General features: G+C 45.5%; 1 protein-coding gene across 4 annotated transcripts in view; it reads right to left on the bottom strand.

Annotated features, from left to right (window-relative positions):
• Positions 1-5,508: 5,508 nt before the first annotated feature.
• Positions 5,509-27,956, bottom strand: part of SYNPO (synaptopodin) — a 79,988-nt gene continuing 57,540 nt past the window's right edge. For 3 of the 4 annotated variants that reach the window (XM_079968187.1, XM_079968188.1, XM_079968189.1), the window contains exons 4-5: positions 21,605-23,943; positions 5,509-11,420 (exon numbers count right to left, since the gene is read on the bottom strand). In XM_079968187.1, coding sequence (XP_079824313.1) covers positions 10,419-11,420; positions 21,605-23,943 — 3,341 coding nt within the window. In that variant the 3' untranslated portion in view covers positions 5,509-10,418. Of the gene's footprint in view, positions 11,421-21,604; positions 23,944-27,956 lie in introns of those variants that run through there. The other variant, XR_013836514.1, reaches the window with a different exon arrangement.

The following is a 27,956-nucleotide window of genomic DNA, read 5'->3' as shown; positions in this document are numbered from 1 at the left end:
TAGTAGAACAATTTAGGGCCTAGCTCATAACCATGCATCCTATGTTTGCTTAGTGGTTCTCAGCCTCTCTCCCCGCTCCCAGGTGAACCAAATGAAAATTGCTGATGTTCTTATAAATAAATCGAGTGTAGGGTCAGTGGACGGTTAAATCCAGTCAAAGGTGACTGGGGTTGCGGTGCCCATCTCGCTTCAGGCCGAGGGAGCAGGCGTTTGTTCACAGACAGCTTTCCGGGTCATGTGGCCAGCATGACTAAACTGCTTTTGGCGCAACAGAACACTGTGATGGAAACCAGAGCGCACGGAAACACTGTTTACCTTCCCACCGCAGCGGTGCCTATTTATCTATTTGCACTGGTGTGCTTTTGAACTGCTAGGTTGGCAGGAGCTGGGACAGAGCAATAGGAACTCATCCCATCACACAGATTTGAACCACTGACCATCCAATTGGCAAGCCCAAGAGGCTCAGTGGTTTAGACCACAGCGCCACTCATGTCCCTCTCAAGTGTACAGCACCTTGTCCACCTGAATGGAGCTGGCAGACTACCAGACCGCCAGTGCTCTACAGAAATTCTGGACGCATATAACAGTGCTCCAAAACACTTAAAAAGAAAAACACAAAGGATTCCTGAAGGAGGAATTTAGACCAGACTGTATCCCCAAGCTGTTTCCATCCTGTAGGGCTCTGGGTGTGTTTTTACTTATTAAAAAAAAGACTTTGGGGCACTGTTACATGCATTAGCATGTCTTGCTAGGCCCATAATCATAATCAAGGTGGGATTTATTTATAAAATTATTGATAGGCTGCCTTTTTCAGCACAGCCCATCTGTGGGTTGCTTACCTCATGTAAAAAACCCCACAAGAATCCAAAAACTATTTCAATAGCAGCGGTGCAAGAAATTTAACACAGGCCATTTAGAATAAATAAAGCAGCAAAAGAGGAAAGGAGAGAGTGTCTCTCTCTGCTCTGCGTCCCAAGATAATCAGCCAGGTTTTTCAGACAACCACTTGGCACACCCTTTGTAAAGGATTTGAGTTTGTTTAGTGCACAATAGACCCATTGAACATTCTGCTATCAAGCACAATTTAATACATGTTCCAGAAAGAAGACTACGTCTCTCCTGAACATGTGTATTAAATTGTATTTAATATCAGAGCACTCAGTGGGGCTATTGTGTTATAAATGAGATGGCAAACAAATATTTCATAGGGTGTGCCAAATGCTTGTCCTAAATGCCAGCTTGACACCCCACCCCATGGGGTGAGAAAAAGGCAAAATACAGGGTATCTCCCTGGATATCAAGAAGGGAAAGTTGGTGTGAACTTTCAGGACAACAGCCTATGTTCAAATGTGAAAGTCCTGCTGGAGTCACTTGTTTCCAAGTGGCCCAACAAATATGTAAAAAATAAATAAAAATGCAGTACAATATTTCCCTTGAGCACTGTGATACTGGAGTGAAACTGGTGGACAGCATTTTATATCTCATGTTCAAACCCAACTTTAACCACTGAACCCATTTTGAAGAGGGAAGGGTATAAGCAAAACCCGCGTTCTGCTTTACTGTGGTTGCCATCTTGTGGTCATTCTTCACCACTGCATTCTCAGAGGTAGGAAAGAAGCTTTCAATTGCATCCTTTAATTGGTATACAGTACTTAAACGTTAAATGGTTTTCCCACACAGCTTAGTCTGAAATGAGAAGGCATCCGCTCCTTAAATGTCATCCCCTGCCCCTCCATTACTGAATTACTAGGGGAGGAAGCAGAGGATGCAATATCACAGCCCCCTCCCCCCGTAGTCATTGTTTTAAATGGCTCAGATTATGGGTTTGTGGATTTCACTGTTCCATCGCCACCACATAACACAATAATTTTCACACTGTAATAATGACTCAGGACTGCGATGGGGTGTGCAAGGTGGAAATTGTTTCATTTATCTATTCATTTTCATCTTAAAGCTGCAATTTCTTTCATTTTCACTTAGTTGAAATCCATCCTCTTTCCTTTTAAATCTTTCATTCATTTCATTTTTCTTTGCATTGCACTTGCCTCATTTTTCATTCATTATTGGCTCATTCATTTTCAGCTTTCATACATATACACCGAATCACATAGCCATATTCTGAAAGCAACTTCATTGTTTTCTATCCAATGATATGGAGCTTTCAGGTGTTCTGCTATTCACTCAAGGCATCATACCCTTCAAACTGGGGTCTATCTTGTATTTTATTCTGTGAGCCACCCTGAGATCTTATGATGAGGGGCAGGATATATAAATTTAATTAATAATAAGAACAACTTCATACAGATTGATAAAAAGGGCTCCCCACTGAAGAGTCCATTGATCTTTCCATTGTTTTGGGAGGTAGACCCAGCCGTATTTCTCCTGCTTTTAATGTCTGTGCTTTACAGCATATTTGCATGACATTTTCAAGTATTCTACTACTCCTCTAAAGCATCAGACCTCTCAAGTTCCAGGTAGATAGGTTCTTGGCTTGGAACCTGATGTTGAACCTGAGGCTGGCAGGCAGGTAGGCAGGAATCCACCGAACCAGGTTTCCCAGTATCAGGGCTGCAGAGCTGGAGCCAAGACCTTCATAGGCACCTTCCCCTGGGCGTGAAGAAGTGTGCCTCCTTTAGTACCTCACCAGTCATGAAGCACAGGGAGCATGCCAGGCAGGAGGTCACGGAATGCAGGAAAGGAGCCTGTCAGAGGGCTGGCCCTTTAAGAGATTTTTCTGCAAAAGGGGGCGGGGCCTATGAGAGGCAAACAGGGGAGGCTGAGGCACAAAGGGCTTCAGTTCACATCCAGCTCCCCTCAGAACAAGTTGCTGACACGCCTTGCTCAGAGCAAGCCACCCTCACTCAAAGAGGTGCCCTGAGACTGGGGCAGTGCATGCAGCAGCAATACCGCCTCATATTCCTACTCCACATTTTCAGCAAACCCTTTGACCATCTCTCTCTCTCTCTCTCCTTTGCAGGATGAAATTAGGCTTTGCTTGCTAGAGGGCAAAACAACAACAACAACAACAGGCAGAGCAGTTTGTGTTCAATGCAGTGATAAGCCAAATGTTATGTCAACACACAGATTTCTCTTTGTGCAGCAAAAGGTTCTCTCCCAATAATAATAATAATAATAATAATAATAATAATAATAATAAATTTTATTTATATCCCACCCTCCCCAGCCGAAGCCGGGCTCAGGGCAGCTAACAACACCAAAACAGTGCAACATTATAAAAACATTATAAAAGTTAATTAAAATCCAAACTGATGGCAACCATAAACTAAAGTTTTGTAAAGATTGCCAAAGGAGGGGGTCAGGCTGCGCCCTGACCAAAGGCCTGGTGGAACAGCTCTGTCTTGCAGGCCCTGCGGAAAGATGTCAAGTCCTGCAGGGCCCTTGTCTCTTGTGACAGAGCGTTCCACCAGGTTGGAGCCACAGCCGAAAAAGCCCTGGCTCTAGTGGAGGCCAGCCTAACCTCTCTGTGGCCTGGGACCTTCAAGATGTTTAAAATAATAATGTGAGCTATGTGAGCTCACATTCTGTTCTTGGGGTTCCCCCATCACCCTGGAATGGATTTTGGGGTGAAATGTGTGTGAGGCAGGGAGGAGGGTGCAAATCATGTCCTGTTAGTGCTAATCCTCACACCAGTGCAAGAATTTAAACCGCCCAGTCTTCATATCCTACCGAGAATGAAGTGTAGCAATTCAAGGATGTGTTTCTCAGCCTCAGAATTCAAACTCTGGTTTTAACCTGAACAGAGACTGCCTCTTCTCTCTCCCCCTCCCCCCCCCCCCCCCGTGTCTCAGTGGATGTTTTGATCCCTGTTGTTGGTGATACGATCTCTGCATCAGGTTCACAAGTAAGGGCACAAAGAGAAGAGGTTTTTTGGTGACTGATTCTTTCCTCTCAGCTGACTTGCCAAAGTTTGAGCCTGAACGCCTTTCGGAAAGGTTACTGCAAAGGTTGCTGTTTGCACCGGGACTTTAAATCAGAAAAGGGTGCGGCAGTTTCAATTATATTTTAACACAAGGCTTATTTTGCCTTGCTAGGGGAAGCCAGCGATAGCTTTTGTTACCTTTGGGATGGAAAGGACCATGAAGCTAAATAAACACATTGGATTAAGAAGAAACGCAAACACTCTTACTTCAACAGAGTCTCTCCCCGACCCCTGCCCCAGTGACTGATCTCAGCAAGCTATGTTCCTACAGTTTCGCAGCACTATTATTTTTATTTCCAGCAGCCATTTTTGTTGTCAGGTGATAGCCACCAGAGGCATTAAGATAATTCCCCTAGGGAATACAGCTAAACGGATACAGTGTGCTTTAAGCAATGACTTAGCTGTGCAGTGTAACTGCTCTGCCCTCTCCTTTCCCTGCGCACCACCTAAATCTGCTCTGGAGAGTTTCAGGGAAACCTGGAGCGTATTTTGGGAGGGCATGGGGGAAGAGAAGGGGACTTCAGTGGAACTTCATTTGAATACTGCCCCTTCCCAGTAAAAGAAGATTATTTCTGAGATTCTGAGGCCCTTCTTCATGTGCCTCCTCCTTGAGAAGTTTGGAGGGTGGCAACATGAGAATGGGCCTTTTCTGCAGTGACTCCCTGTCTGTGGAATGCTCAACCCAGGGAGGTTTGGCTTGTGCCTTCATTATACACCTTTAGGTGTCAGGCAAAAACATTCCTCTTTTACCAGGCCTTTGGTTGATCTGATTTACATCCTATGCCCTTTTAAAATGTGGGGTGTTTTTTTTTTTGGGGGGGGGGGCTACAGTGGTACCTCGGGTTTAGTACTAAATTCATTCTGGAGGTCCGTTCTTGACCTGAAACTGTTCCTAACCTGAAGCACCACTTTAGCTAATGGGGCCTCCTGCTGCTGCCGTGCCGCCGGAGCACGATTTCTGTTCTCATCCTAAAGCAAAGTTCTTAACCTGAAGCACTATTTCTGGGTTAGCAGAGTCTGTAACCTGAAGCGTATGTAACCTGAAGTGTATGTAACCTGAGGTACCACTGTATTGGGTTGTTATTTTTATTTTTATTATGTATTTTGTGGTTTTATATCTTGATTTTATTCTGTGAACTGCCCTGAGACCCCTGGGTATAGGGCAGTATATAAATTTTAACAACAGCAACTATTATTATTCTCATTTATCACTACATTTATCACTACAACTGTATCCCACCTTTCCTTGGAGTTTGAGATGGAGCTCAATTCCCCCCCCCCTTTTCCATTTTATCCTCACAACCCAGAAAAGTAGGTTAGGATGAGAGATAATAACTCGCCTGAAGTCACTCCATGAGCTTCATGGCCAAGTGGATATTTGAACCCTGATCTTCTGGGTCCTAGCTGAATGACCTCTACACCATGTTATGTGTCTATGGAAGTGAACCCATGGAGACTGCATGTAAGCATGGCAGAGAGAGAGAGAGAGAGAGAGAGAGAGAGAGAGAGAGGCCTCTTTTCTTGTGGCTAATAATTTGGTTCCCAAATAACACGAGATGACCAGGCCATGTGGGCTAATGTATTTATTTTGGAGTTTTGTTATACAGAGGCATGGTGCAGTGCTAATGCAAAGAGCATCTGGTGAAGAGACAGCAAGCCCAGTGTGTTCTTGGTTATAGAATTTCAGAACAAAGACGTCCCACAAGCCAAAAAGTCATGAGTCGCCCAAGAGGCCCCCTAAGTGAGACACTTGCAATATTTAATTAACAACATCTTTTCTCCTCCAGCAATTCCTCTGTGTTCCTCTTGAATTGAGCTGCCAGCTCCAACCATGGCAGTGTGTTACAGTTGGGATAGTAATACATCCTTCCTCTTGCTCTTTGTTTTCTGGGAGAGATGCCCAGGGAAACAGAAATACTAATAGAAACTACACATCTGCTTTGCATGCAAAAGCTCTTGTGAACTGGGAATCAATTCTGCTCATAAGATCTTTGGCATATATCCCTATCTGGGACTTTTCAAGAACGGGGAGGTCAAGGTGTTTGCAAGGAGACCTGACCACTGATTTATAAGCAAGGGATTTAAATTTAGGCTCGATGCTTAACTGCCCCATTGAGTTCAATGGGGCTTACTTCTGAGTAGCTGTGCAAAGGTTTGCGCTGTTCAATGTTGTGCATATTGTCCCTGATTCATCTTGCTTTGTAACTTACACGAGGGGCAGGTTTATGTGAAACAACGCATGCTTGATAACTGATTCCCTAATTGGAAATAAACATTATTTTTTTTATAACAGATTATCAAAATGGTTTCTTTGCATTGAGTGAGCAAGTAGGAAATGGTTAGCTGTGCACATTCTCTTGCAGAGTGGATATCATACAATGTTTCAGAAGTCATTGCTACTATTTACATGCAGTATCTGTATACATTGTGTGTGTGGGGGGGGGGGATTCATTGTCACTATTTTGAAGAGGAAAAAAACTTACAAGGCTTTTAAAAAGCCCATTAGGAAAAAATGGTATCCCTTCATCGATTAATTGTTGTGGTTTGGTTTGTAAAAGCAGGGTAAAAATTCTCATTTCTCTTCAAAGGAAATCAGCCTTCAGATTGATTTAGAAGGATTATCTTAAATGTAAGAAGAAGAATTATGCTACTGAATTTGAGTCCCTGGAGCTTGATAACACAACTTAGACTTCATAGTTTATTCTCACACTCCCAAAGGAGGTTGGATCAATGCAGTCACACTAGATAAGACATCTCCAAATCTGCACCCATGAGGGCTAGCTGCAGACATCCAGCCCGCAAACGTAACAACACAGGGCCTCCTCAGAAACGAGAAGCACCTCACACACATGGTAAAGGTGAAGGCAGAGCCTGTGAAATCAGGGACAAGAGGGACAAGCAGATGCTTTTAAACCTCCTCCTCTACCCTAGCAGAGCTTTAGCTTTTCTTAAACTCACTCAATTTTTCTTTAAATGCAACATCACTAAGCAGTTCTTCAAAAATTGCTTGGAAGAGGGCTTAGACCTGGAGAGGGAGTTTTAGAAGTCTGTACCGGGAACCAAGGATACAATCAGATTATTCTTTCAAATATAACTTTGCTTTCTTTTCCTTTCCTTTCCTTTTTAATCCCTCTCTCGGGGAAAGCAAGAGGCTTCTTGTCTCTCAGGAAGTTCAGGGATGTGCTATTACTGATATGGTTTGCATCTCATGTTTTCAATTTCCTTATCTTAGCTTCCCTCGGCTGCAAGCAACAGTGTGTTCTAGAGGCTGCCCGCATGGCTCAGGGAACAACAAGGAGCCCTTTAGAGATTCATGGCATCTTTCAGCACCTTCTCCTAGGTCAGTGCCTCCCTCCCACACACTCAACGACATGCAATGCTTCCAACTGCTAACTAACCGAGACCTTCTTCCTGGAAGATCCAAAGCTGAGCTTTCTCTCTGCCACAGTGTTCTCTTTGTCAAAAGCTCAATCAACCGCTGTTGCTTTTACACTCAACTTTCCCTTTTTTCTCTTGTCTCTACCATGCTCTCGGGAGGAGTGAAAAATCTCGTAGTTGATCCCACGAGCCTCTAGAGGGCATCAGAACCTTTCCTTGCCCCCATCAGTCCCTGCCCTCACTTTGCTGCTGCTTCTGCAAAGGACAAGTTAACTGGCTAGAGAGAGAGAGAGCTAGCTAGCTATCTGAGAATGGTACCTGATGTACCCATGAGTTCCCTGCCTGTGGGACTGAAATTTATCGCTTAGGCCTGTCAGTCACAACAGAGGGCCTCAGCGTGGGATCCAGTGTGTGATATGCTCTTCTCCCTTGCCATTCCTCCGGTGAAATTGGAGCAGCAGCAAAGTATCTGCTTGACCTCCAAGCCCGAGGGGCCAAGCAGCTGCAGAGAAGAAGCAAACATTTTGTAGCACTGGGTGTTCTTACACCTCTCCATGCTGAGTCAAGGAGGCAGAACTCAGGTTCTCATGGCAGCAGCAGCAGAATCTCTGTTTTGGCTTCCCTGAGCCCCTGCCATTGCTGACTACAGCAAGCGGAGGCATAAGGGCTCCAAAGTTGGGTTGACAGGTTGCTTGAAATAAGTGTCAGGGGCAACGGAGAGCAATGGGTTAAGGCAGATATGTGCAGGTCCTCTTCCCTGAAACAACCAGATTCCATTGGTGGATCCCCTTTATAATAAGTCTGGGAACACTATGTAAGAGCATTAGAAGAGCTCTGCTGAGTCTACCCCATCTACTCCAGCTTCCAACAGTGGAGGTAGAACAAAACTATTGTGACCAGTAGCTACTAATAGCCTTGTTGGATGGAAGCAGTCCAATTGTTTTTCGTGGTCCTATATACACAGGGCTTGTGATCTCCACATGCCTCCAATGGTGCCTGCTTGAATCACCTGATGGTCTGCCCTACCCTGATTCTCCTTGTCCCCACAAATGGGAGCCTTTGACTAGGGGGGTCTGCCATGAGTCTGTACCACCAGAGCAGCAGAATGGCGACAGTACGTCCATGCCACGTGACAAAGCTGGGCTGGCTTGCTCGGCCACCTTTCCAAGGAGCCCACCGCTTGAAGTGTCCCCTGCCTGCTCTCCCCATCGCAAGCCATGCATGATCAGAAGGAAACAAAGACGGGGGCCTAGCTTACTCGTTTCTGGCTCCCCTTGAATTAACACCTAAGGCATGCTCCTGTCTTTAAAGGTTAGCAGGATAAAAATAGAGGATGCCTGCAGAATCAAGGGCAAGTGGGGCAAACATCTGATACGGCCCTGCCCATGCCAGTCAGAGTATCGCCTACATGGCAGCGTGTTACACAGCATCGCACAGGGAAACGGGCTGGACGTGGGTGGCCAGATTCGAAAGGGAGCTTCTCTGGGCAGCACAAAATAGAAAAGTCCATTTATCAGGTCCTTGATGGTGGTGGCAAGTGGAAAGGACGCAGAAAGAAGCAAAGTCCAGTCAGCCAATTCCAGTCCCAAGCAGCCTCCTTTTGACCTTTCCATCACACAGCAGGCATTCCTGACTTTGGCCAAACAAGGCCCACTCGCCATTTATTTATGGTTATTCATGAACCCATTGGCAAGGCCCACTTCTGCTGTATCCAACCTCTTTTCTAGAGGAGCCTAACCGAAGGAGTCTCTTTCTCTTGGAGTCGTCGTCCTTGCACAGTCTTATACAGTCTTTAAAATGGGCCTCCACCTGCTGATATTGCTGTCATGAGAAATATAACTGATTTGGGAGTCAGTTAGCTGTCTGTCTTCCAAGTCCTAGGTCAGCCCTGCCTCTCTTCCCAACCCCTTCAGGAGATCTGCAGTCTTAATGGAGTCATACTGCACTACTCAGAGTGTCTCAGGCCTCCCATAGGAATACCTCCAGGCACACAGATTCTCATCGGAACAGGCTTTATAGCAAATGCTTGGGTCCCCACCCCCCAATAAAGAGGGTGTTTGCCAGGGACCAACTTAGGGCACATTAGCCTTGATATAGTACTGCTGAGGAAAAGAAGTCTCCATCATGCTCTCTTGTAATGCTTGGCTAATGTTCCAGGCATTTATCAGTTTTGGGACCCAGATAACATTTGGACATTGGCTGCAGGGATGTCATTTTTATGTTGAGAATTTTGCCTTTGCCTTCTGGACTGAGCAGCCACTCCACCTGTGTTGTGGTGGAATATTCCACACCTCCACCCCAGGATACAGGATTGCTAGGGTCATATCCCAGTGTGGATTTCCAGCACCCTAGAGCCCATGAGGCTAACTTCTTTGGATACACAGGGCTTGTGTAAAGCCAGGCCTTCTCTTTGGAGCTAAAGCTACATTGCACAGATCAGCCACCAGGGGTAACTGCTGACTGGGATTCTTGGCCATGCCTCACCTTCATGTCCAGCCCCCTTGGTGTGAGGGCAGACTAGCGGCCACCGTCAGAACAGAGGGGGAAAGCCAATAACAGCTATCATATGGAAGGCAAACAAAGCTGTTGTCAGGCCTCTCCTCCTGTTCTCTCGTGTTGACAGTCTGCCGGGGATTATGCTGCAGGCTGTGTGTGTACAATTGTCCTCATCCCACAGGATGTTACTGCGTGACAACAAAAGCAGCCAAAGCCTCATTAGACTCCCTTGAGCGAGGAAGTCACTGGTGGCTCCAGTCTAGCAGAGACAGACGAACGCCAAAAAAGGAGGCAAATGCTGTGAGGATGGAGCCCATGGCGATCTGGTGTGTTGGTGGGTAGAATCTCAGCCATGTTTCGTTCGGTTTGAGAGTACCTCTGATCTGAAAGGTCTTCCCCACAAACAAATGGGCTCTGATCCATTCTTCTAAACCTCAGAAAGGAGCAGGCTTTTTGGGAAGGGATTGCATCTGTGCAGGCCCAGCTCCTTCCTCCTGATGCTTAATGAGATGGGTGGGATTAAGTGGCTGTAGTAGGACTTCATAATATTTTGGCAACAGGCAACTTTGCAGGTTGTTTCTCCTTCTCATCTGCTGTCCTAGGTTTAGGAGGTACAGGGGGCTTCTGCAGGGAGGCTTCCCCGCTTCAGCCTCAGGCTTCCATTCCAGCCCCGGGGACAAATGTTGAAGCTGCGGATGCTGGGCGACTTGATCCCAGAATCTTCCGAGTCGAGGGATACGTCTGAGTTAGTGGGTGACAGGGAGGTGAAGCGCTTCAGCGGAGAACGGACTCCTACCATGGGAGACTGCAAAGGGCTTTTGATGGTGGGGGAGCAGGTGCCCACATCCTTAGGGCTGGGACATGATGATTTCCTGGTTGTGCTTCCTGGAGGTGTGAAGATCCTGTGACTCTCCACGATGGAGGGTTTTGGAGACTGGGCCACAGAATGGGTGCCTGCTGTTCTCAGGCCATTGTTGGATGCCGCTGCGTGGCAGAGGTATGCCCCAGTGCTGGCAGGCATGGTGAAATACTTGTTCCCATTCATCCGCACTGCTTTGGGAGACTGCAGTGGGCTCTTGTAGGTCGGGGACTGGCTGCCTAGCAACCTGGGACTGTTGTTTGAAGACGCACTGGCATGAGGCGGTGCGGCAGAGAGAGGAAGAGACACACGCCTGTATCCGTCCGCCCTTGTTGGCCTGGGAGATGGCAGCGGGCTTGGGGAGTGGTTGCCCACACTCTTAGGACTTCCGCCTGAGGGAGTGGCAGGAGGAGTGAAGGGCCTGAAGCTCTCTATGGCCACAGCTTTGGGAGAAGAGCTCTTCCTCTTGGCAGCGTTGATGATGTTTCTGGCCAGCAGCACCTGCATCTGTCGGCTGGACTTGGGGTCAGCTTCTTGCCGAAATGGGGACACAGATCTTTCGCTCCAGGATGGAGACATGGGCGGAGGAGGTGGGGTCATGACACTGGCTACTCGAAAGGCCTCTATAAGCCCTTCCTCGGGCTCTGGAGTTTGGGCTGGGCTCACCCAGCCGTCTAAACTGCTAGGTGGTCGGCGCAGCAGTCGGGGAGTCCACGTCGGGGAAACAGGGAGGGACATCTTCCTTTCCTGTAAGGGGAACAAGAGATGAGGTCAGTGTCCTGCCCCTTTGACATCCTTCAAGCTAAGTTTATCAGTGGAAGGCTGGTATATTTGGCAGTCTCAAATGGTCACTGAAAGAGGAAGTATGGGTCAGAGAGCAGGACCTCTGAAATTCCTTTCCCAGCTGTATCAGTTTCTCTATGGGTGACCCTGGGCAAGGCACATGATCTCACAGAATTACCATTTCTCAATGAGTTCAGTGAATAGAATATCCTGCTGACATCACTGTAAGAGGGACGGGTTCCTATGTGAGAACCAATCAGAAAAACCTTGAAAACAGAAGGTGGATAGAGAGAGAGAGATTCCAGAAAATGACACATACAGCTTTCAGCCGGACACAGGTTAAGTTCCTAGCACAAACACTGCGCTTCTAGAACCAATGACAGTGACACACCGGTATGGCTTCCACTTGATAGTATCTCCCACCCAAGCATTTTATACCTGCTAGAATAGGGTTTGGGGAAGGGAATGGCAAGAAAGAAAAGCAATGCATGGGTCTGCAGGGGATACAACTAAAACTTTTCTTTGCTATCTGATGGCTTAACTAGCTGTGGAATATGTTGCTTGTTTTTAAACCATCATTTCCATTTAAGCTGAAGGTCTTAGGTGGCTCACACACAAAGTCATAGGCACACACAATTTTCTCCATCACATGGGCAACAATAGGAGTATTCACGTCCTATCCCTGCATATACAAACAAGTACGGTAGTTTAAATCTCCTCTGTCCTTATAAACTAACTCAAGGAATTCTGAAATGCTTACTTGTATTAAGCAATGGTTTTGCCAGAAACATTAAAAAAAAGGCTGTATATTTGTACTTTGAGCCAACCACTTCTGCTACAGGCATTTGCACAATGGGGGGGGGGACCCTAATCAATGAATCTGGATGTTATGAGACACTCAGGTTTCCCAAAACAAGCACAGGCAGGGATATCTCAGATCCCTTCTCTCCCAGCTGTGCCAGTAAAGAGGTAGGAAACTGCAAGAAGGGTTTGGTGAATGAGCAAATGTGACTGGAACCTACCTGGAACAAAAGTCCCACACTCTAGGGAAGAAGCAATGCAGAAGCATCCATGCTCTGACATGCAGGCCAGTGTTGCAGCCCTCCGTTACAAGGAGCAGCAATTACTTTTTGATAAAGGACCCAGGTATCCTCTGTTTCTGATATCTCAGCAGAATTGAGCTGTGCATTTTTGGACACTTGAAGAATGCATCTCTCTCTCTCCCCCCCATACCAGAATGCAAGCTCTAAGAGCTGGTTATGCATGCTATTTCTGTTGGATCAGGCACATAGATGGTTTAAATGAAGTAGTTCCTCTACACGGAGGACATAACATGTTGCAAGGCCCCCGACCACTTAGATGACTGCATGTGGCAAATCTCCATTCAACTGCTGGTGCACATAAGGCAGATAAGCCACCCAGCAGGTTTTACTACATGCTGTGTTCAAAGCATGAAGTTCAGTTCTCCAAATAAACATGAAAATCTGTCAGAATTTTGTGTGAATTTCTCCTAATAAACACGTTTGTTTGCAGATATGACCCACGTACCTATTTTTTGCAAGCAATCTTCCTCAATATTATGCATGCTGATTTCACTGATATATGCATCTCTACACACACTTTTCTCCAATATATGCAATTTGGCAAACAATGGCTGGAGTAGTGTGAATTTGGAAGGGTAGCTGTGCTACGGTTCTCATACTGTTTTGGAAAATGAGAAGTAGGTAGGTTCATCTTTAAATGTGAACTGAATCAAATTTCTCTCTCAACCCAACTCTCTCATCCCATTAGAACCATGTGCGAAACCTATGGCTTCCCACATGGTTCTAATATATCATGCTGAGCAAGAGTGGGCATATTTCACACTTGCAGAATGTACTTTGCTTTTCCCTAGAATACTGAGGTCCTTAAACCAGAGCCAGGGGCAAAATAATGACTTGAGGGAAGAGCCAGATGAAAAATGCCAGCTTGTGGGGTGGAACCAATGAGCAATGAGCCACACACCGAGGCAACCTTCAGACACTAGTATAGCCTGCCCAAATCTGCTGTCTTCCAGAAGTTTTTGGACTACAAGTCCCATCAGACCCCTGTCGGCATGGCTGTGCTTGCTGGGGCTGATGAGAGTTGTAGTCCCAAAGAGAGACTGTGGCAGAGACTGTGCTAGGACAAATCTACATCTGAGTTACTATGGTTTAGGAATTCTAGCAGAAAACTTTGCAGCTGGCCAACAGAGCTACATAAAGACCTGATCAAAGACAGTAAGTGAATGCTCTTATTTTATAAGTGAGGAACACTGAGAGATAAACGACTGGCAGGAGGCTAACCAAGGCAGAATTGCTATTGTTCCTTTTGCCTAGGTTCAATGCAGATGCTACATGTTATAAAGAAAGGCTGGGATGTTAAGGACAGGTTTTGAGGATCCTCTGTTCACTACTGTACAATTTGACCTGCTGGCAAGCTGGTCAGGGGTAGCCATTGAACTCAGAGCATAATTGCTCCAGATACTGCTAGGGGTACTAGTGCGGCTGACCCAGTTTAGCATATGAACCCAGATCGGGAGAAGTGAAATTGATTAATGAGTGTGTTGTTCCTCTCATTTATGTAGAAGAATGGCAAGTGGTTCTTTGTTTTTTTAAAAAAAGAAACTAACCAACACACACAAAAACCAAGGTGCTGGTGGTACTCGTATCTTGATAAACGTGCTGTGGGTACCAGCACAAAATGGTTGCCATGGGCAGCAAAAGGCAGGCAGGAAGGTGAGAGTACTTTGTACCAGTGAGTACTGTCACAAAACAAGCACTTCAAATAGCACTTGCTGTTTTGGGACAACTAGCGAGAGAATAAGCAGTATAAGGCCATGATGGATCACAGGTGGGGTGGTGCTGAGTCTGACAATGATTGTGTGATCCCTTCAATGACTGACGTCACGGTTATTGAGACATTATACTGGGTCAGATCACTGATCCAAATGGCTCATATTGTCTACAGGACAGCCAGAGTCTTTCTAGGATTCCAGATAGAGGTCCTTCCTAGCCCTGCCTAGAGTGGCAAGGGATTCAACCTGTGACCTTCTGCATTCAAAGCATGTGTCCTAGCTACTGATCTATGACACTGCCAGCCTACAGAAACACTCCAAACTGCAGTGGAACCTCGGGTTACAGACGCTTCAGGTTACAGACTCCGCTAACCCAGAAACAGTACCTCAGGTTAAGAACTTTGCTTCAGGATGAAGCTTCAGGCGGCAGCAGGAGGCCCCATTAGCTAAAGTGGTGCTTCAGGTTAAGAACACTTTCAGGTTATGAACAGACCTCCAGAACGAATTAAGTTATTAACCCGAGGTACCACTGTATATCCTGCCAACCTAGCAGTTCAAAAGCATGTCAAAGTGTAAGTAGATAAATAGGTACCGCTCCGGCGGGAAGGTAAATGGCATTTCCGTGCGCAGCTCTGGTTCGCCAGAAGCGGCTTAGTCATGCTGGCCACATGACCCGGAAGCTGTACGCCGGCTCCCTCAGCCAATAAAGTAAGATGAGCGCCGCAACCCCAGAGTCGGCCACGACTGGACCTAATGGTCAGGGGTCCCTTTACCTTTACCTTTTACCACTGTATAAGAAAGGTGCTTCAGATGCTTTATGTGATTTTCCAAGTCATATTAGCAGTTGGGCAACAAACATTACAAAGAGAAGTAGAATCTCCCTCTCCCTCTCTTTCTCTCCCTTTCTTTGTTCTTCCTATCCACTGCATGAACCTCTTTCATTTCCTCAGTGTGTTCCCCCGCTACCAACCATTTCACTGTCTGCCGCTAGCGGAAATGCTGACACATGAAAATAAGTGGTTTGCTTACATTTCTGTGCCAAGGATTACAGAGGTTTAGTTCATGCTCTGTATCCCACCCATAACTTCATCACAGCAGAAACTATTGGAAAGAGTGCTTAAATTTCCTTTGCTTCCAGTACCCTATTGTCTATGGAGGCTCTGTTCCCTCTCCACTGTTGCGATGATGTTTCAGCAAAGGGAAGGGGATCTAGACGCAGCCAAACAGAGGAAGTTTAGACATGAAGCATCTGCCAAACCAGATGCTTTTTGCAGTCACCTCCCATAGGCACTGTCTAAGAAGACCCATAACAGTGGCCCAAGGGGTCACAAAGATAGCACCCATGAACACCCATGTGCTTTAAAGGTACAGCATGTATACAGCCTCATTTTCACATATTTCCAATCTTACAATTCAGTTCTCCAAGTTTCCATGTCAGTTTTGCGATTTAAAAAAAATCCTCATGTAAATTCATCAGCGTATTTCTCCCAGTATAAAAAAATGGTTTGTATGCAATTTTGCCAGTGTACAGATTTTGGCAAAACAATTTCCCCTAATATAATACTTTTAAATGTTATTATTACTAATAATATACAAGGTAAAGGTAAAGGACCCCTGGATGGTTAAGTCCATGCATTTTTAGGTACACTTTAATCTAGCAGTCACATTTTGGGGGGGTATACATTACTTGGCTGAAAAACCCCATTACAAAATGTGGAGGAACTGCAGATTTTGAAGATTGGTTGTATTTCAGTACAGTTGTACCTCGGGTTAAGTACTTAATTCGTTCTGGAGGTCCGTTCTTAACCGGAAACTGTTCTTAACTTGAGGTACCACTTTAGCTAATGGGACCTCCCGCTGCTGCCATGCCGTGATTTCTGTTCTCATCCTGAAGCAAAGTTCATAACCTCAGGTACTATTTCTGGGTTAGCGGAGTCTGTAACCTGAAGCATCTGTAACCTGAGGTACCACTGTACTGTTTTGAAAAGTTGTGCAAAGAAGGTAGGCTGACCTTTCAATAGGAACTGAATCAAAATTCCCCCCTCCCATATCCCTTATCCAGGCAACAAGAGCCCTTGTCAATACCATTCAAGGGCACACTCCAGCTGGGCAAAAACCCTGGAGGAGAATGTGGAGAAGGACTGTGACTTGGGAGGAGGCCTGACATGGGGCTACACCCAAGAGTGTAGGAAGTGCTTAGGAAGCCACATTTGCTTCCTGGACCTCAGGTTCCCCACCTCTGACCTAGTTAGTTCTCCCTAATACTACCATTGCCATCACTGCCACTGCTTTGGGGGAAAGTGGGTAAAGGAGAGGAAAAGCCTTCAGTCATTCACTTTGTGTGGTGATGGCAAAGGTGGTAGCAGTGCTGAACAGTGCTGACTCTCTGTTGTGTTTGTTTACCTTGGAGGCAGAGCACTGTACGGTTTCAGTACAGAAACTTCATCCAGCCACATTTATTTTTCATGGGAGTGCTGAATCTCAGCAGGGCTACTCCCATTTCTCCGCAGCGACACCCTTTCATTTTGCAAACCCTCTGTTTTGTTTGGGTTTTTTAATCCATTCTTTTTGAGGTTGTGCATTCCCTCTTACCTGTGCTGGAGCGCACAGGCAAACTTTCTTTTTTTAAAGGGGACCAACAGAGGCAAGTCTATCCTGCCCATCTGCTCTATTATGTGCAGCTGGGATGCCAGGCCTTTGTGGCTGTGGGTGTACACCGGGCGAAGGCTAAAATGTGGTTGCAACACAATACTTAGGCTGATTCGGAAGAAAAGCCTCAGTGCAATGCGAGCTTATGGATATTTTTTTTTAATGCTATGTAAAAACGTAGAGTGGTTTTTAAATAAAAATAAAACCCACTTCCCTAAGTAGATGTGTTAGCCTAGTGAAAGAGAAACCTGCTCCAAATTTTTGCTCTAGCCTAACTCAGGCATCTTGCAATCTTATCCTAAAAGTTTCCATTACACTTTAAAAACCCAACTGCTCAGCAGCAAAGGGAAGGCAGTGAGCTGAGGAATGTTTCCTTGCTGCTTTGTTTCACAGGGCGTTGCCTTCGATGGCCTTTTGTTACAAGGCAGACTTTGGTCACTCTCCCATCCCTTCCTCAGGAAGAGACTGTGAACCCCTCCAGATTTATGCTGCTGGAATCTCACCCAGGTGCCCCAGTAGCAAAAATCTCAGGTTCTGAGCTTCCTGCCATTGCTGTACTGGCCAGCAACTTTGGAGAAAATATAAGGTCCGTATTTCCCCAGGGCTACGTGACAGAAGAAGAAGATCCTATATGCATGACCTATTTATATGGCCACCTCTAGCACTGTCATAAAGAACTGTTAACCACTGGCATCATGAATGAAGGCAGCCCTGTTGTGGGTAGGAATGAATGAATCTATTTTGATTCTTCTCAGTTTCCAATTTTAAGTTCACTTCTCAATATTTAAGCTCAGTTCTGCATTAATAATTTTTTTAAAAAAGTTCTCATGAAAATCCACCAGCATCTTAAGCATCCATTTCTCCTAATATAGGAATTTATGAATGCAGGTTTGTCTAATATAATGTATTTTTGTATGTTACCCTCACTAACATATGCATTTTTATCCACGCTTTCCCATAATGCTTGCACATGTTGTTGTAGAACTGCATTGCAAAATTCAAGAAGTGCAAACTCGGAAGCATATTTTGATTCTCGTATTGTTCTGGGACGTGCAAATTAGGCGGGTTTGCACAAAATGGTGACCAGACCAAAATGCCCCCTCACTTTCTCTAAAGATGGGTAACATCTCGCAGTGAATTTAGCATTGCTCCTGCAAATGTCTGACTTTCTCCAGACTTGACCAGAAAGTTTAAAAAAACAAAAACAAACTCTTGTGCTGTGTGGAACCATTTAAAATGCCTTTACAGGGAATATTGTTTGTGTCACACACAGCAGTCTTTTATTTCTTCATCACTAGACTATGAGAAATCTAAAATGTGCACAACCGAACACCTGCAAATGGACAGTGCCGAGTTTTGTTTTTCTCTTCTGAAGAGGCGGCAACACTTAAAAGACAGAAGAGCTTAGAAATGGTTTGGTCTCCTCTGATAGGGCATGTGTTTTCATTTTATTGAAATGCAATTGGGATGGAGGTGAAGAGGGCCTTACTTGCCCCTCATCAGATCAATGCAACTTCCATGCAATTTCATTTAATGGTGTTTTATGGTTTATCATTGAGCACCTCCCTGGAATTTTATGACATGGCGGTGCAGAAATACTTTTATAAATAAACTCAATTGTCAACATTGGTGGAAATGTCTATCAAACTGGCTAGAGATTTGCACAAGTATGCATAAAGGCTTCCATCTTAACTAACGCCCCAAGGATTCTGTCAGACATTTCTGAAGAAAATGGTAAAAAAGACTGCTATACCTCAACTACACTGCAGATATCTGTGGCCATAAACAGCAGTACCCTATGTGGACATGTAACTTCAGAGTTGATGGCAGAAGCATTTGCTCTATAAATACCCAGCTATCCCATAGCACTTATCCTGTAATTTTCCTGCCATCCCTGTAACTATCCCATCTTCTCCAACCTATGTATACTGCTCCTCCACAGGCATTTGCCCTATAAATTCCCTAGAATTACAGAGCTTCTCCACATGTTCTCCTACTGGGGACATGACCTACAATTGCCAGCTAGTTAGCTCTGCCAGAAAGTAGCCTACAGCAATTGGCACACTCGACTCTAGGGCTGAATCCAGATTTTAGTCCTGCTTTGAGGAGACCCCTTGAAATCAATGGACTTAAAAATTAGCTACTGATTTCAATGGGCCCACTCTTAGCATGACTGAGGCTGGAGCCAAACCCAGGGATCAAGCTTGTAGTGTTCTGTTGTTGGGAATTTTCACTTGTATGAAGTTTCGATGCACAGGACTAATTTTGGCCGGGGTGAAGATGTGGAACTGAACAAACACTGGCATGTGGGATTTGCATTTAGTGCTACCAGCCAATGGAGGCTGTTGGCTCACGTGTCTGATTGGTAATTCTGGAAATGCTTTATTTTTTAACTCCCTTCAGTTATGTCCTCACAGAAGGATTAGTCTGGCAGCCTTGTGGCATCACAAAGAAAAGACAGAGATGTATAGAGAGACAGAGAGAGACAGAGAGAGAACTAGATTGTGTTCTTTCGTGGCAATGGGTTGAGTAAATACACTGCATCTACTTTTTTAATTTATTTGAGCTGGTTGATCCAAACTGTCACGGGATTGGGGAGAGACTGACTATAAAGTACTACACGTTAGATTTAATGGAGGTTTGGTTGCTCAACATGAGCACCTGGTTTTATGGAGCATGTCTATTCCCAAAGGGCAGTCTGTAGTTAGCTTCCTTCAAGAGACACTTCTTAATGCCCAAAATTAATGAACGAATGAAATCCACTTGTACGTTCTGTATGCATGACTTTATTGGCCTCCCAGTTTTGCAACTAATGCATGGCTCCTCATGGTCTTAATGCTACCCCAGGTTGTCAGCTGTATTATGTAATGCCTGGTGTGTCTCTTTTGAAAGAAAATGACAGGTGCTTGATTACTCTGCACAATACCAGACCATAGACCCCCATAGACGATGCTATGCTGAAAGACCTGCATAGCTGACTTCAAAATCTGTATGGAAGTAGAACACTGCAGGCCACTAGCCTTTGGGGGGGGGGTGTTCCTTACTATCCAAATCCCAGGAGAAATAAACCACCTGGAGAACTTCAGTTATTGGGAAGTACAAAAATGCAGAAAGTACCTAAACTTCTTTTTGACCAGTGTGTTGGTGGTGTTGTCAGCCCCAAATACTCTTAATCAAATCCATGGGAGGTAATGAAAGAGCAGTAAAATTAAAAGAGATACTTTGAGGTTTGCTTTATTTGCCTTCTGGTCTTTTCAGAGCACATTCTGTGCTTCCTCTGCCCTCGTCCAACAGCCATGAGGGCCAGAAACATATTTGTTAAAACTAAACAACTAAACAATCACAATTTTATGCAGAAGATACTGCACCATGGGATCATATCCCGCACACCCCTGATTTCTGTTAGTATTTGCTAGGGTGGACAATTTTGCCTCTGCTGTGGGGCAACTGCAGAGTCACTTTGAGAAATGCTACTGATATTCAATCTTCACAATCATCCTATCGTCTGCTGTATAAAATTTCACTATGATATTCACCCAGGGCTAAACAGTGGCACTGAGCTATATGCATGCCTGTGCCTCAGTTGTTTAGAAGCCTGCTTTTGCCAACTTTAATATGAACATTATCTTAAATATGTCTGGGTACAGATTTCTTTGTGTAAGATAACAGCAGTGCACCTGCAGAAACCTCTTTGGCCACCAAAGGAATAATTTCAAGTGTGTCTTTAGCCTAGACCCTTCATGAAGGGTGAGGTGGGCTGGCTAGTGTGTGGCTTTCCAGATCAGCAAAACAGAGTAAGTACATCAGCATTGCTGTGCAGTACAAATGGGGTGCTTAGAGGCTATTTGCATCTTCTCTTCACCCTGAAGTGATTTTCAGTGTTGTTGTTTAAAGGAGACAATGAAAGAAAAGTAGAGAGTGGGGAAATATACAAAGCAGAAACATATGGGAAGCAGAAACAGGTATCAGTGGAAGTGACATTGTCCGAAATCAAAGATGTTCGAGTGGGGAAAGGAGCGCATGCCTTTTGGCGTCAGCAGAGAGCAGAGGTTGCAAGCAGGTCATGCTACAGTCTCCGGATGCATAGAGAACAGAGAAACAAAAGTCTTGCAGAGCAAGGAAGAAATTCAGAAGGCAAGGCGGAGAGATGAAGCCAGAGATTTGATGCTCCATAAAGTTTCTGGGCAGCAGAAGAAAGAAGGCACCAGACGCTCCTCCTGTTTCAGTCAAGCTTCTGCTAACGATCTTCTAGGACTCCTATGCTTGGACTACTTTTATGCTCCTACTGTGCACTGCATTCACACACTCTTTAGCTCCCTTTGGAACTTAAATCTGCACAAATGTATGGATCTGACTGCACAAGTTCTGCTAGGCCAAGGCATCCCAGGATTATGTTAAACTGGGCTTCCACCGTAGACCTTGGCTGCAGAAATGCCTGAGGGGAGCACCTGTCTGCTCACTTGAGCTCAGTTTCCTTAGTGTAAACGTTGTCTGGCCCATTGGAGTTTGAGATACGGCTATATTGTATGCAAATCCTATTGGATTTGTAACCTGCAAGCTGTCTTCATTTTGCTTTTTTTTTTGCCTTTTTTGCACACCACCAATCAGCAGCTAATGATGACACTGGCCATTTGCCCAAACCCCTGTACAGATACCATTACTTGTAGTAAAAAGGTCTCCACACCTGAGGCTCAATTCCAGCATTCTTGGTGGAATAAGAAGGCCTTGGAGCTTGGAAGATTCCTTTTGCTCTCGGCAACAAAATTCTTGAAGGGTATTCAAAAGGCGGCTCCTGCGATGCTTCCATGCTTGTCTGGACATTCTGAGGGGCAAGCGAAGTCCCGGGTGACGGGGCGAAAGGAGCAGGATATGGTCTGCCCTGGCTGAACTGGGCAAGTGGATGAAAAACAGGAGAAGGAGGCAAGGGAGATGTTGGGCAAGAGGCCTGTCTCATATACATGGGCTCAGCAACCACAGGCTTGGGTGGCGGTGCCCCTTTTGGTAAGGACCTCACGGGGTCTTTGGCTGGGGAAAGGATGAACAAGGAGGACTGAAGCTGGTAAGGCTGCTGCTTGGAGATCTCTAGCTCCTTTTTGGAAATCTCGCTCTCCGACATGTTGCTGTTGTACAAAGGCGTAGGAGCAGCTTTGGGAGATCTGGCTGGACTTTTGGGAGGGGCCTGGAATGTGACTGGGGAGAGATGAGTTTCTGAAGCGTATTTCCAGGAGGGAGGGAGGGACATGGTAGGAGAAGGTGACCTGCCTATGTCTGGGTGTGATGGAGACTCAATGACATACTTCTGCATCCTTGACTGCCTTCTGGCAAATAGTTCTGCCCCCTTTCCTTTTGCCTCTGATAGGCTTTGGTTGGATTTGATCATCGGCTTGGGTTGTATTCTTGGTGACCTTAAACACGAAGACCACTCTGGGGCATTATCTGCAGGAGCCTGAGCTGGTCCTTCTATTGATCTGTTTTCAGGCAGGAAGTTAGAGGCCTCTGCGCCCAGAGCAAATGGCTCCTCTTCCAGACTGGATGCTCCTCCTTGTCCTCTCCCCTTTTTCCTGTTATCTGCTCTCTGGACTAAATTCAAGAGATCTGGATTAGGAGCCACTTTGGGCTTCTCGACAAAGGTGAACATGGACTTCTTTGTTGCTCTGCGGGCTACGGACTCCTCCAGAAGGCCTGTTTTGGTTGCTGGTGACTCCCTCTCCTCTCCTCCAGGAAGAGGTCCTGGTCTGCTGTCCACATACGTAGCCTCATGGGGAACAGGAGCTTTCTGTTCTTCAGTAGGATACAGCGCAGAGTAGGCTGGAGGTGACCTGACCCTAGTTACTGGCGGAGGGCTGGAAAACGTCTCTGCATAAGTGGGTGGAGGAGGAAACTCAGCCACAGGACTCTTCTCTGCTGGCGCCTGAGCTGCAGCCAGCAGTCGAGTCCCAAATGGTCTTGCAGTTCGGTTCTTCACAGGCAACGGTTTAGACAAAGTCAGGCGTACTTCACAGTACTGCTTATTAGTGTGTGTCACAGTCTCGCTGGGCTGTGTGTCGGTAGCCAGCATGGGTTTCTCTTCCTCAGCAGCAGGCGAAACGTCCTTGTCCTCAATGATTGGTACATCCGGCTCCTTGTTGAGAATCTCTCCATTCTCCTTCCTGTCAATCACTGGTTCACTCATTGGCTTGTCAAGAAAAATATTGTTTTCCTGATCGAGAACAGGTGCATACAGCACCTTGTCAGGGATGTTGTTGTTGTTATTCTTGCTGTCAATATTTGGCAAATATGGTTCTTTATCGAGAACATTGTTTTCCCTGTCTGTATGCAGTACACATGGCGCCTGTTCAAGAATGGTGCTGTTATTCTCCCTGTTAGCGACAGGGACAGCATCAAAAATAGGCAGTATTTTTTCCATATTGTCAACAACTGGCACTTGCTCAGTAACTAGTGCCTTTTCAAACTCGTTGGCGATAAGTTCATGCATTCCATTGGTGGAGGCTGTCCCCGTAGTTTCCTTCAGGTACACGCTGAGAGGAATTTGCTCAAAGTCTTCAGCTGGGATTTCCTCAGAGGACAACGTGGCGTGAATTGTGGAAATGGCCTCCTCACTTCTTATTTTATGCCTTTGAGAGCCCTGTGTGTTATCTAGAGTCTGCTCCAGAGCCAGGCTTTTCTCGTATTCTTCCATGCTGCCTTTTTGCCCCCGCAACTCAGAGTTCTTGGCACAGGATAATCCTTCCGATGCTCCGATGTCTATTGAGGCCTGCTTCAAATGGGGCTCTTTCCCATGTCTTGGGCTGCTTTGGTGCTTATGAGTAGCTCTGGGGATGCGTTCGGCCCCCGCTTGCTTCGGGCTTGTTGTCTTGGGGGCTTCTAAGGTAAAAGCATTCACCCGCTGCTTGCGCCGGTGAAACAGAAGGACCCCTTTGGAGTTGGAGCTGGGTGGGGTTGTCAGCTGAGCAGCAATTCTCTGGCTCCTGGCTTTCGCTTCCTTCAGCTCTTTCTCAGAAAGGCTGCCACTTCTCGAAACATCTGAGGAAGAGAAAGGATACAGGGGACAGTGTTAACTCAAGAATCAAAGAGTCCCAGAAAACACACATACATACTACACATCTACCCAACTGGAATATGATTAATTTAAACTAAAACTTGTTGGTCATAACCCAGAAAAAAGCACCTGTAAAGAATATACAGAAAGCAGTAACTCAAAGCCAACAAAATCACAAGCCAAAGAAGTATATAGTTGTCAAGGCTTTTTTTTTATATGCTAATGTATTTCGGCAAATAACTACCATTGATACTAAGTTGTAATCATAACATAAAATTAAAAAATGACATACTAGACACAGCTGGCCAAAATGAATATGGTTGTCATTGTTTTAAATGCCAGTAGTAGCTGCATAATTATTGCTATTAATAATAAAAAGTGGACAGCAGTACCCTGTTGTACACTCTGAATACCAGTTGCTAGGGGACAACAGCAAGATTCGTTGCACTAGGGCAAGAGAGGGCTTTTAACTCACTTTAATTGCTCTAGCCTAAATTTCTGGTATGCAGTTGAATCCCATAAAATACTGGCAGCCTGGAGGCAGTCTTTTTCATTCCTGCAGAACGATTGCTAGTTATGCTGCAGGTGGCAAAAAAGTTGTTTAGAATACAGAAGCCCTGTCCCCTATCCTATGGTTACCAGATTTTTTTCAATGAATCCGGGGGCATTTTTATTTATTTATTTTTTGATGCTGAGTAGCAACAGGGAGTCAGTAGTGGGGATGGTGAGGCAAAAGACCCTGGGCCCAAGCACACATGCATATTGTATAAAGGTGCAAAGCCCTTATTTCACACCCTGAGAAACAAATGCGCAGAGTTTTTTTAAAAATTGGGCAACTCCCAAGCCTCTCCCAATCAGTCAAAACAATGGGGGAAGGGGGCAGGAGATCTGTACCGCCGGACGCCCCCGGTTCCCCTTTGGCAGTGGTGGCAGCAGTGGCAGTCAGCAGCCCAGAGCACAAGACACATCATATGGGGACTTCCGGTGAGGAAAAATGGTGGGCGCCACAGCTGTGAGTAGCTTCTGAAGCCAGCCAGAGCCAACTGCGCTACGAGACTGGCTCCAGGCTGCTGAGGCTGCCGCTGCCACGTTTCCGGGGGACACATTTGCAAATCTGGGGACATTCCAGGGAAAGAATTTGTCCGGGGACAGATTTGCAAATCCGGGGACTGTCCCCGGGAACCGGGGACATCTGGTAACCCTACCCTATCCATGGGTGCAGAAATACTGGGTTTTGATGATGCTCTTCAGAATACTGTAGACTTCACCGTGACCCACTGTGTCAGAGGGCAGAAAATGCTGGGGTGTTTTTCAAGTGCATTTCGGATCACTCTGCATCACTGTTTAGAACTTTTGGGTACTGGGTTTCTAAATGGGTTTGAGAAGGAATAATGAAAGCAACAAACAAGAGCAGCAACAACGAGAGCAACAATAACAGTCCACATTGTTTTTCTTCCACTTTTCAGAAAATTCAACTTAAGCACTATGTGAATGTTTTATGTATTCCTACTATACATCATGTGCCCAGCCTTAAAATCTGTCTATATCAGATCTAGAGCAAGGGTCCACAGGACAGCATACATACGATTTTCAGGTAAATGCCAACCAAAGTAAATTGAAGCTATTCTGGCCTTTCCTATCAATGAAGTTTAATGTAATTAAAGCAGACATATAACAGAGTGGGCAGTCATCCCATTATTTGGGAGGGCTTGGAAGTTAATCATTGATTGCAAGAATTGGGAACTATTTCCCCATCCCAACCTTGCATACAATTTTTTCACTCTCCTTAGTGAATTATGTGGACCTTCCCTCACACCTCAAGTCCCTGCTCCCAGGACCAGTGCATATGTGTATAACTACCTTCCAGCAAAGACATTCTAATGCTTCCCCCCCTTTTTTTTTTACAATGGAAAAATCCCAGGCATTCTACTCTCTTTATTTTCAAGATCAATTTTTGCAAGAAAAAAAGTCACTGGGAGATTGTGTCCCTGTTTTGTACACAGCTTTGCTTTGTGATTGTAAATGACTGCATGCAAAAGGAATTTATTGAAAGACTTCAAATGGTTTCAGGTTGCAGTTCACTTGGTTTCAAACACCCTGTACAAACATGCTCCAAGCAGGAAGTTGGCCAGCTCGAAACTGTCTCACAGATCTCCCCTTTTCTACAGAGGCTTGGCTAAGCACAATGAGCCGGGTTATCACAAAAATTAGAAAAATAAACTATTGTCTCTGAACACTGCGGGAGGCTCACCTCTTGCACAGCAGATGCACAGTGCCGGTCTAATAATTTTGTTTGAACCTAAACACAAGATGGCAGCGTCCGATAATAAATTTGCATCATTTGGGCCTTTCGTATGATTCCTAACCAATCAGGGATTCAAGCTAATTAGCCAACGGCTTCCTAGAACAGAGTCCACTTAGCATCTCATAAAAGCATGAAATATAGGCCGCTTGGGTTCCTCCTAATTCACCTTAACTGTCTAGGGGAGGTGGGGAGCTGCCAGCTTTTAAAAACTGTCTGGCCATGGGTCATGGCATAAGTGGCTATTAGCAACATTCCAGAAAGGATGTGGAAGGACACAGAATGCATTTTCTTTGGGTGAGCCATTTCCTATGAGCAACTTTTCTGAAACTCCCATGATTTCATACATCTGGCAAGAGGAAACATCAGAAACAAAGGGCAGTTATAAAAAGTTTACAGGCCAACCGCTGACATTCCTACTGAGGATGGTGGCACGAGGGAGAAGCAGGATGGCTTGCCCAGGCAAAGGATTCTCCCAGTTCCCCTTTAGGCTTTCTGGCTCACAGCTGGGGTCAGAATCATGCTACTTGTTGGCGATTTTGCCGTTTCTAGTGAGGGTCCTTAATTCAAATTCAACACCATAATTTTGAATTATGAAGAGAAGACTCCCTGGAAAAGACCCTGATGTTGGGAAAGATGGAGGGTACGAGGAGAAGGGGACAACAGAGGACGAGATGGTTGGACAGTGTTCTTGAAACTACGAACATGAGTTTGACCAAACTGCAGGAGGCAGTGGAAGACAGGAGTGCCTGGTGTCCATGGGGTCATGAAGAGTCGGACACAACTAAACGACTAAACAACAACAAGAAGTAAGGGTCCTGTGAAGTTTCTTTGAGCAGAAGATGACATATTTCATTATTTCTGATTAGGTTGACCACTATATAAGGGAACTGATGTTAAAACCTGCCTTCCACAAATAGGCTGCATAAACACCGTACCTTTCAAGCACATTTAAAGGACACAGGTCATAGAGCTGGAAGGGACCACAAGGATCATCTAGTTGGGAATCTTGCCCAACATGGGGCTTGAACCCACAACCCTGAAATTAAGAGTCAACTGCTCTACTGATGACTTCCCCAAAGAATCCTGGGGACTGCAGTTGGTTAAGGGTGCTGAAAACTGTCGGTCTGTGAGGGGGAAACTACAGTTTCCAGGATTCTTTGGGGGAAGTCATATCCTTTAACTGTATGGTGTGTTATATTAGATTATTCTGACTGCAGCAAGTGCCCTGATTCTGACTGCAGTAAGTGTTGCTCATGGAGAATTAACACTTTTGTTAATGGGGCACCAGCTCCTTCCTTCATAAGGAATATGATGAAAACGTAGGACTTTAGCACAGACAGAGGGCAAAGAGTGATTTACACACACAAACATATACCCTAAAAATGAAAGGACGGAGAAGAGGGAAAAGGGTGAATGTAGAGGATAGGAGGGTAGGAAGCAAAGGATAGGAAAGAAGACTCAAAGGACCACTGAAGGAAAGAAAAAGAAGAAAGCCAGGGCATTGTGTCTCTCTTTCAGTTGTCCCAGGGTCACATAATATCTTGGAACTTGCATCTCAAAGTCTTGGGTTCTGTGACTGAAGTCTACCCTCAAAGTTCATAGCTGGAGGTGAGCAAAGTCAGTGCCTGGCAATGATTGCTGCCCTTTTTTACTACAATCTGAATCACTGATTGCAGGGTGATAATGATGATT

Source organism: Podarcis cretensis, assembly GCF_951804945.1.
Source record: "Podarcis cretensis genome assembly, chromosome: 2".
Taxonomy (NCBI): Eukaryota; Metazoa; Chordata; class Lepidosauria; order Squamata; family Lacertidae; genus Podarcis; species Podarcis cretensis.
Note: the sequence above shows the minus strand (reverse complement) of the source record. Positions and strands in the feature narration are given on the sequence as shown.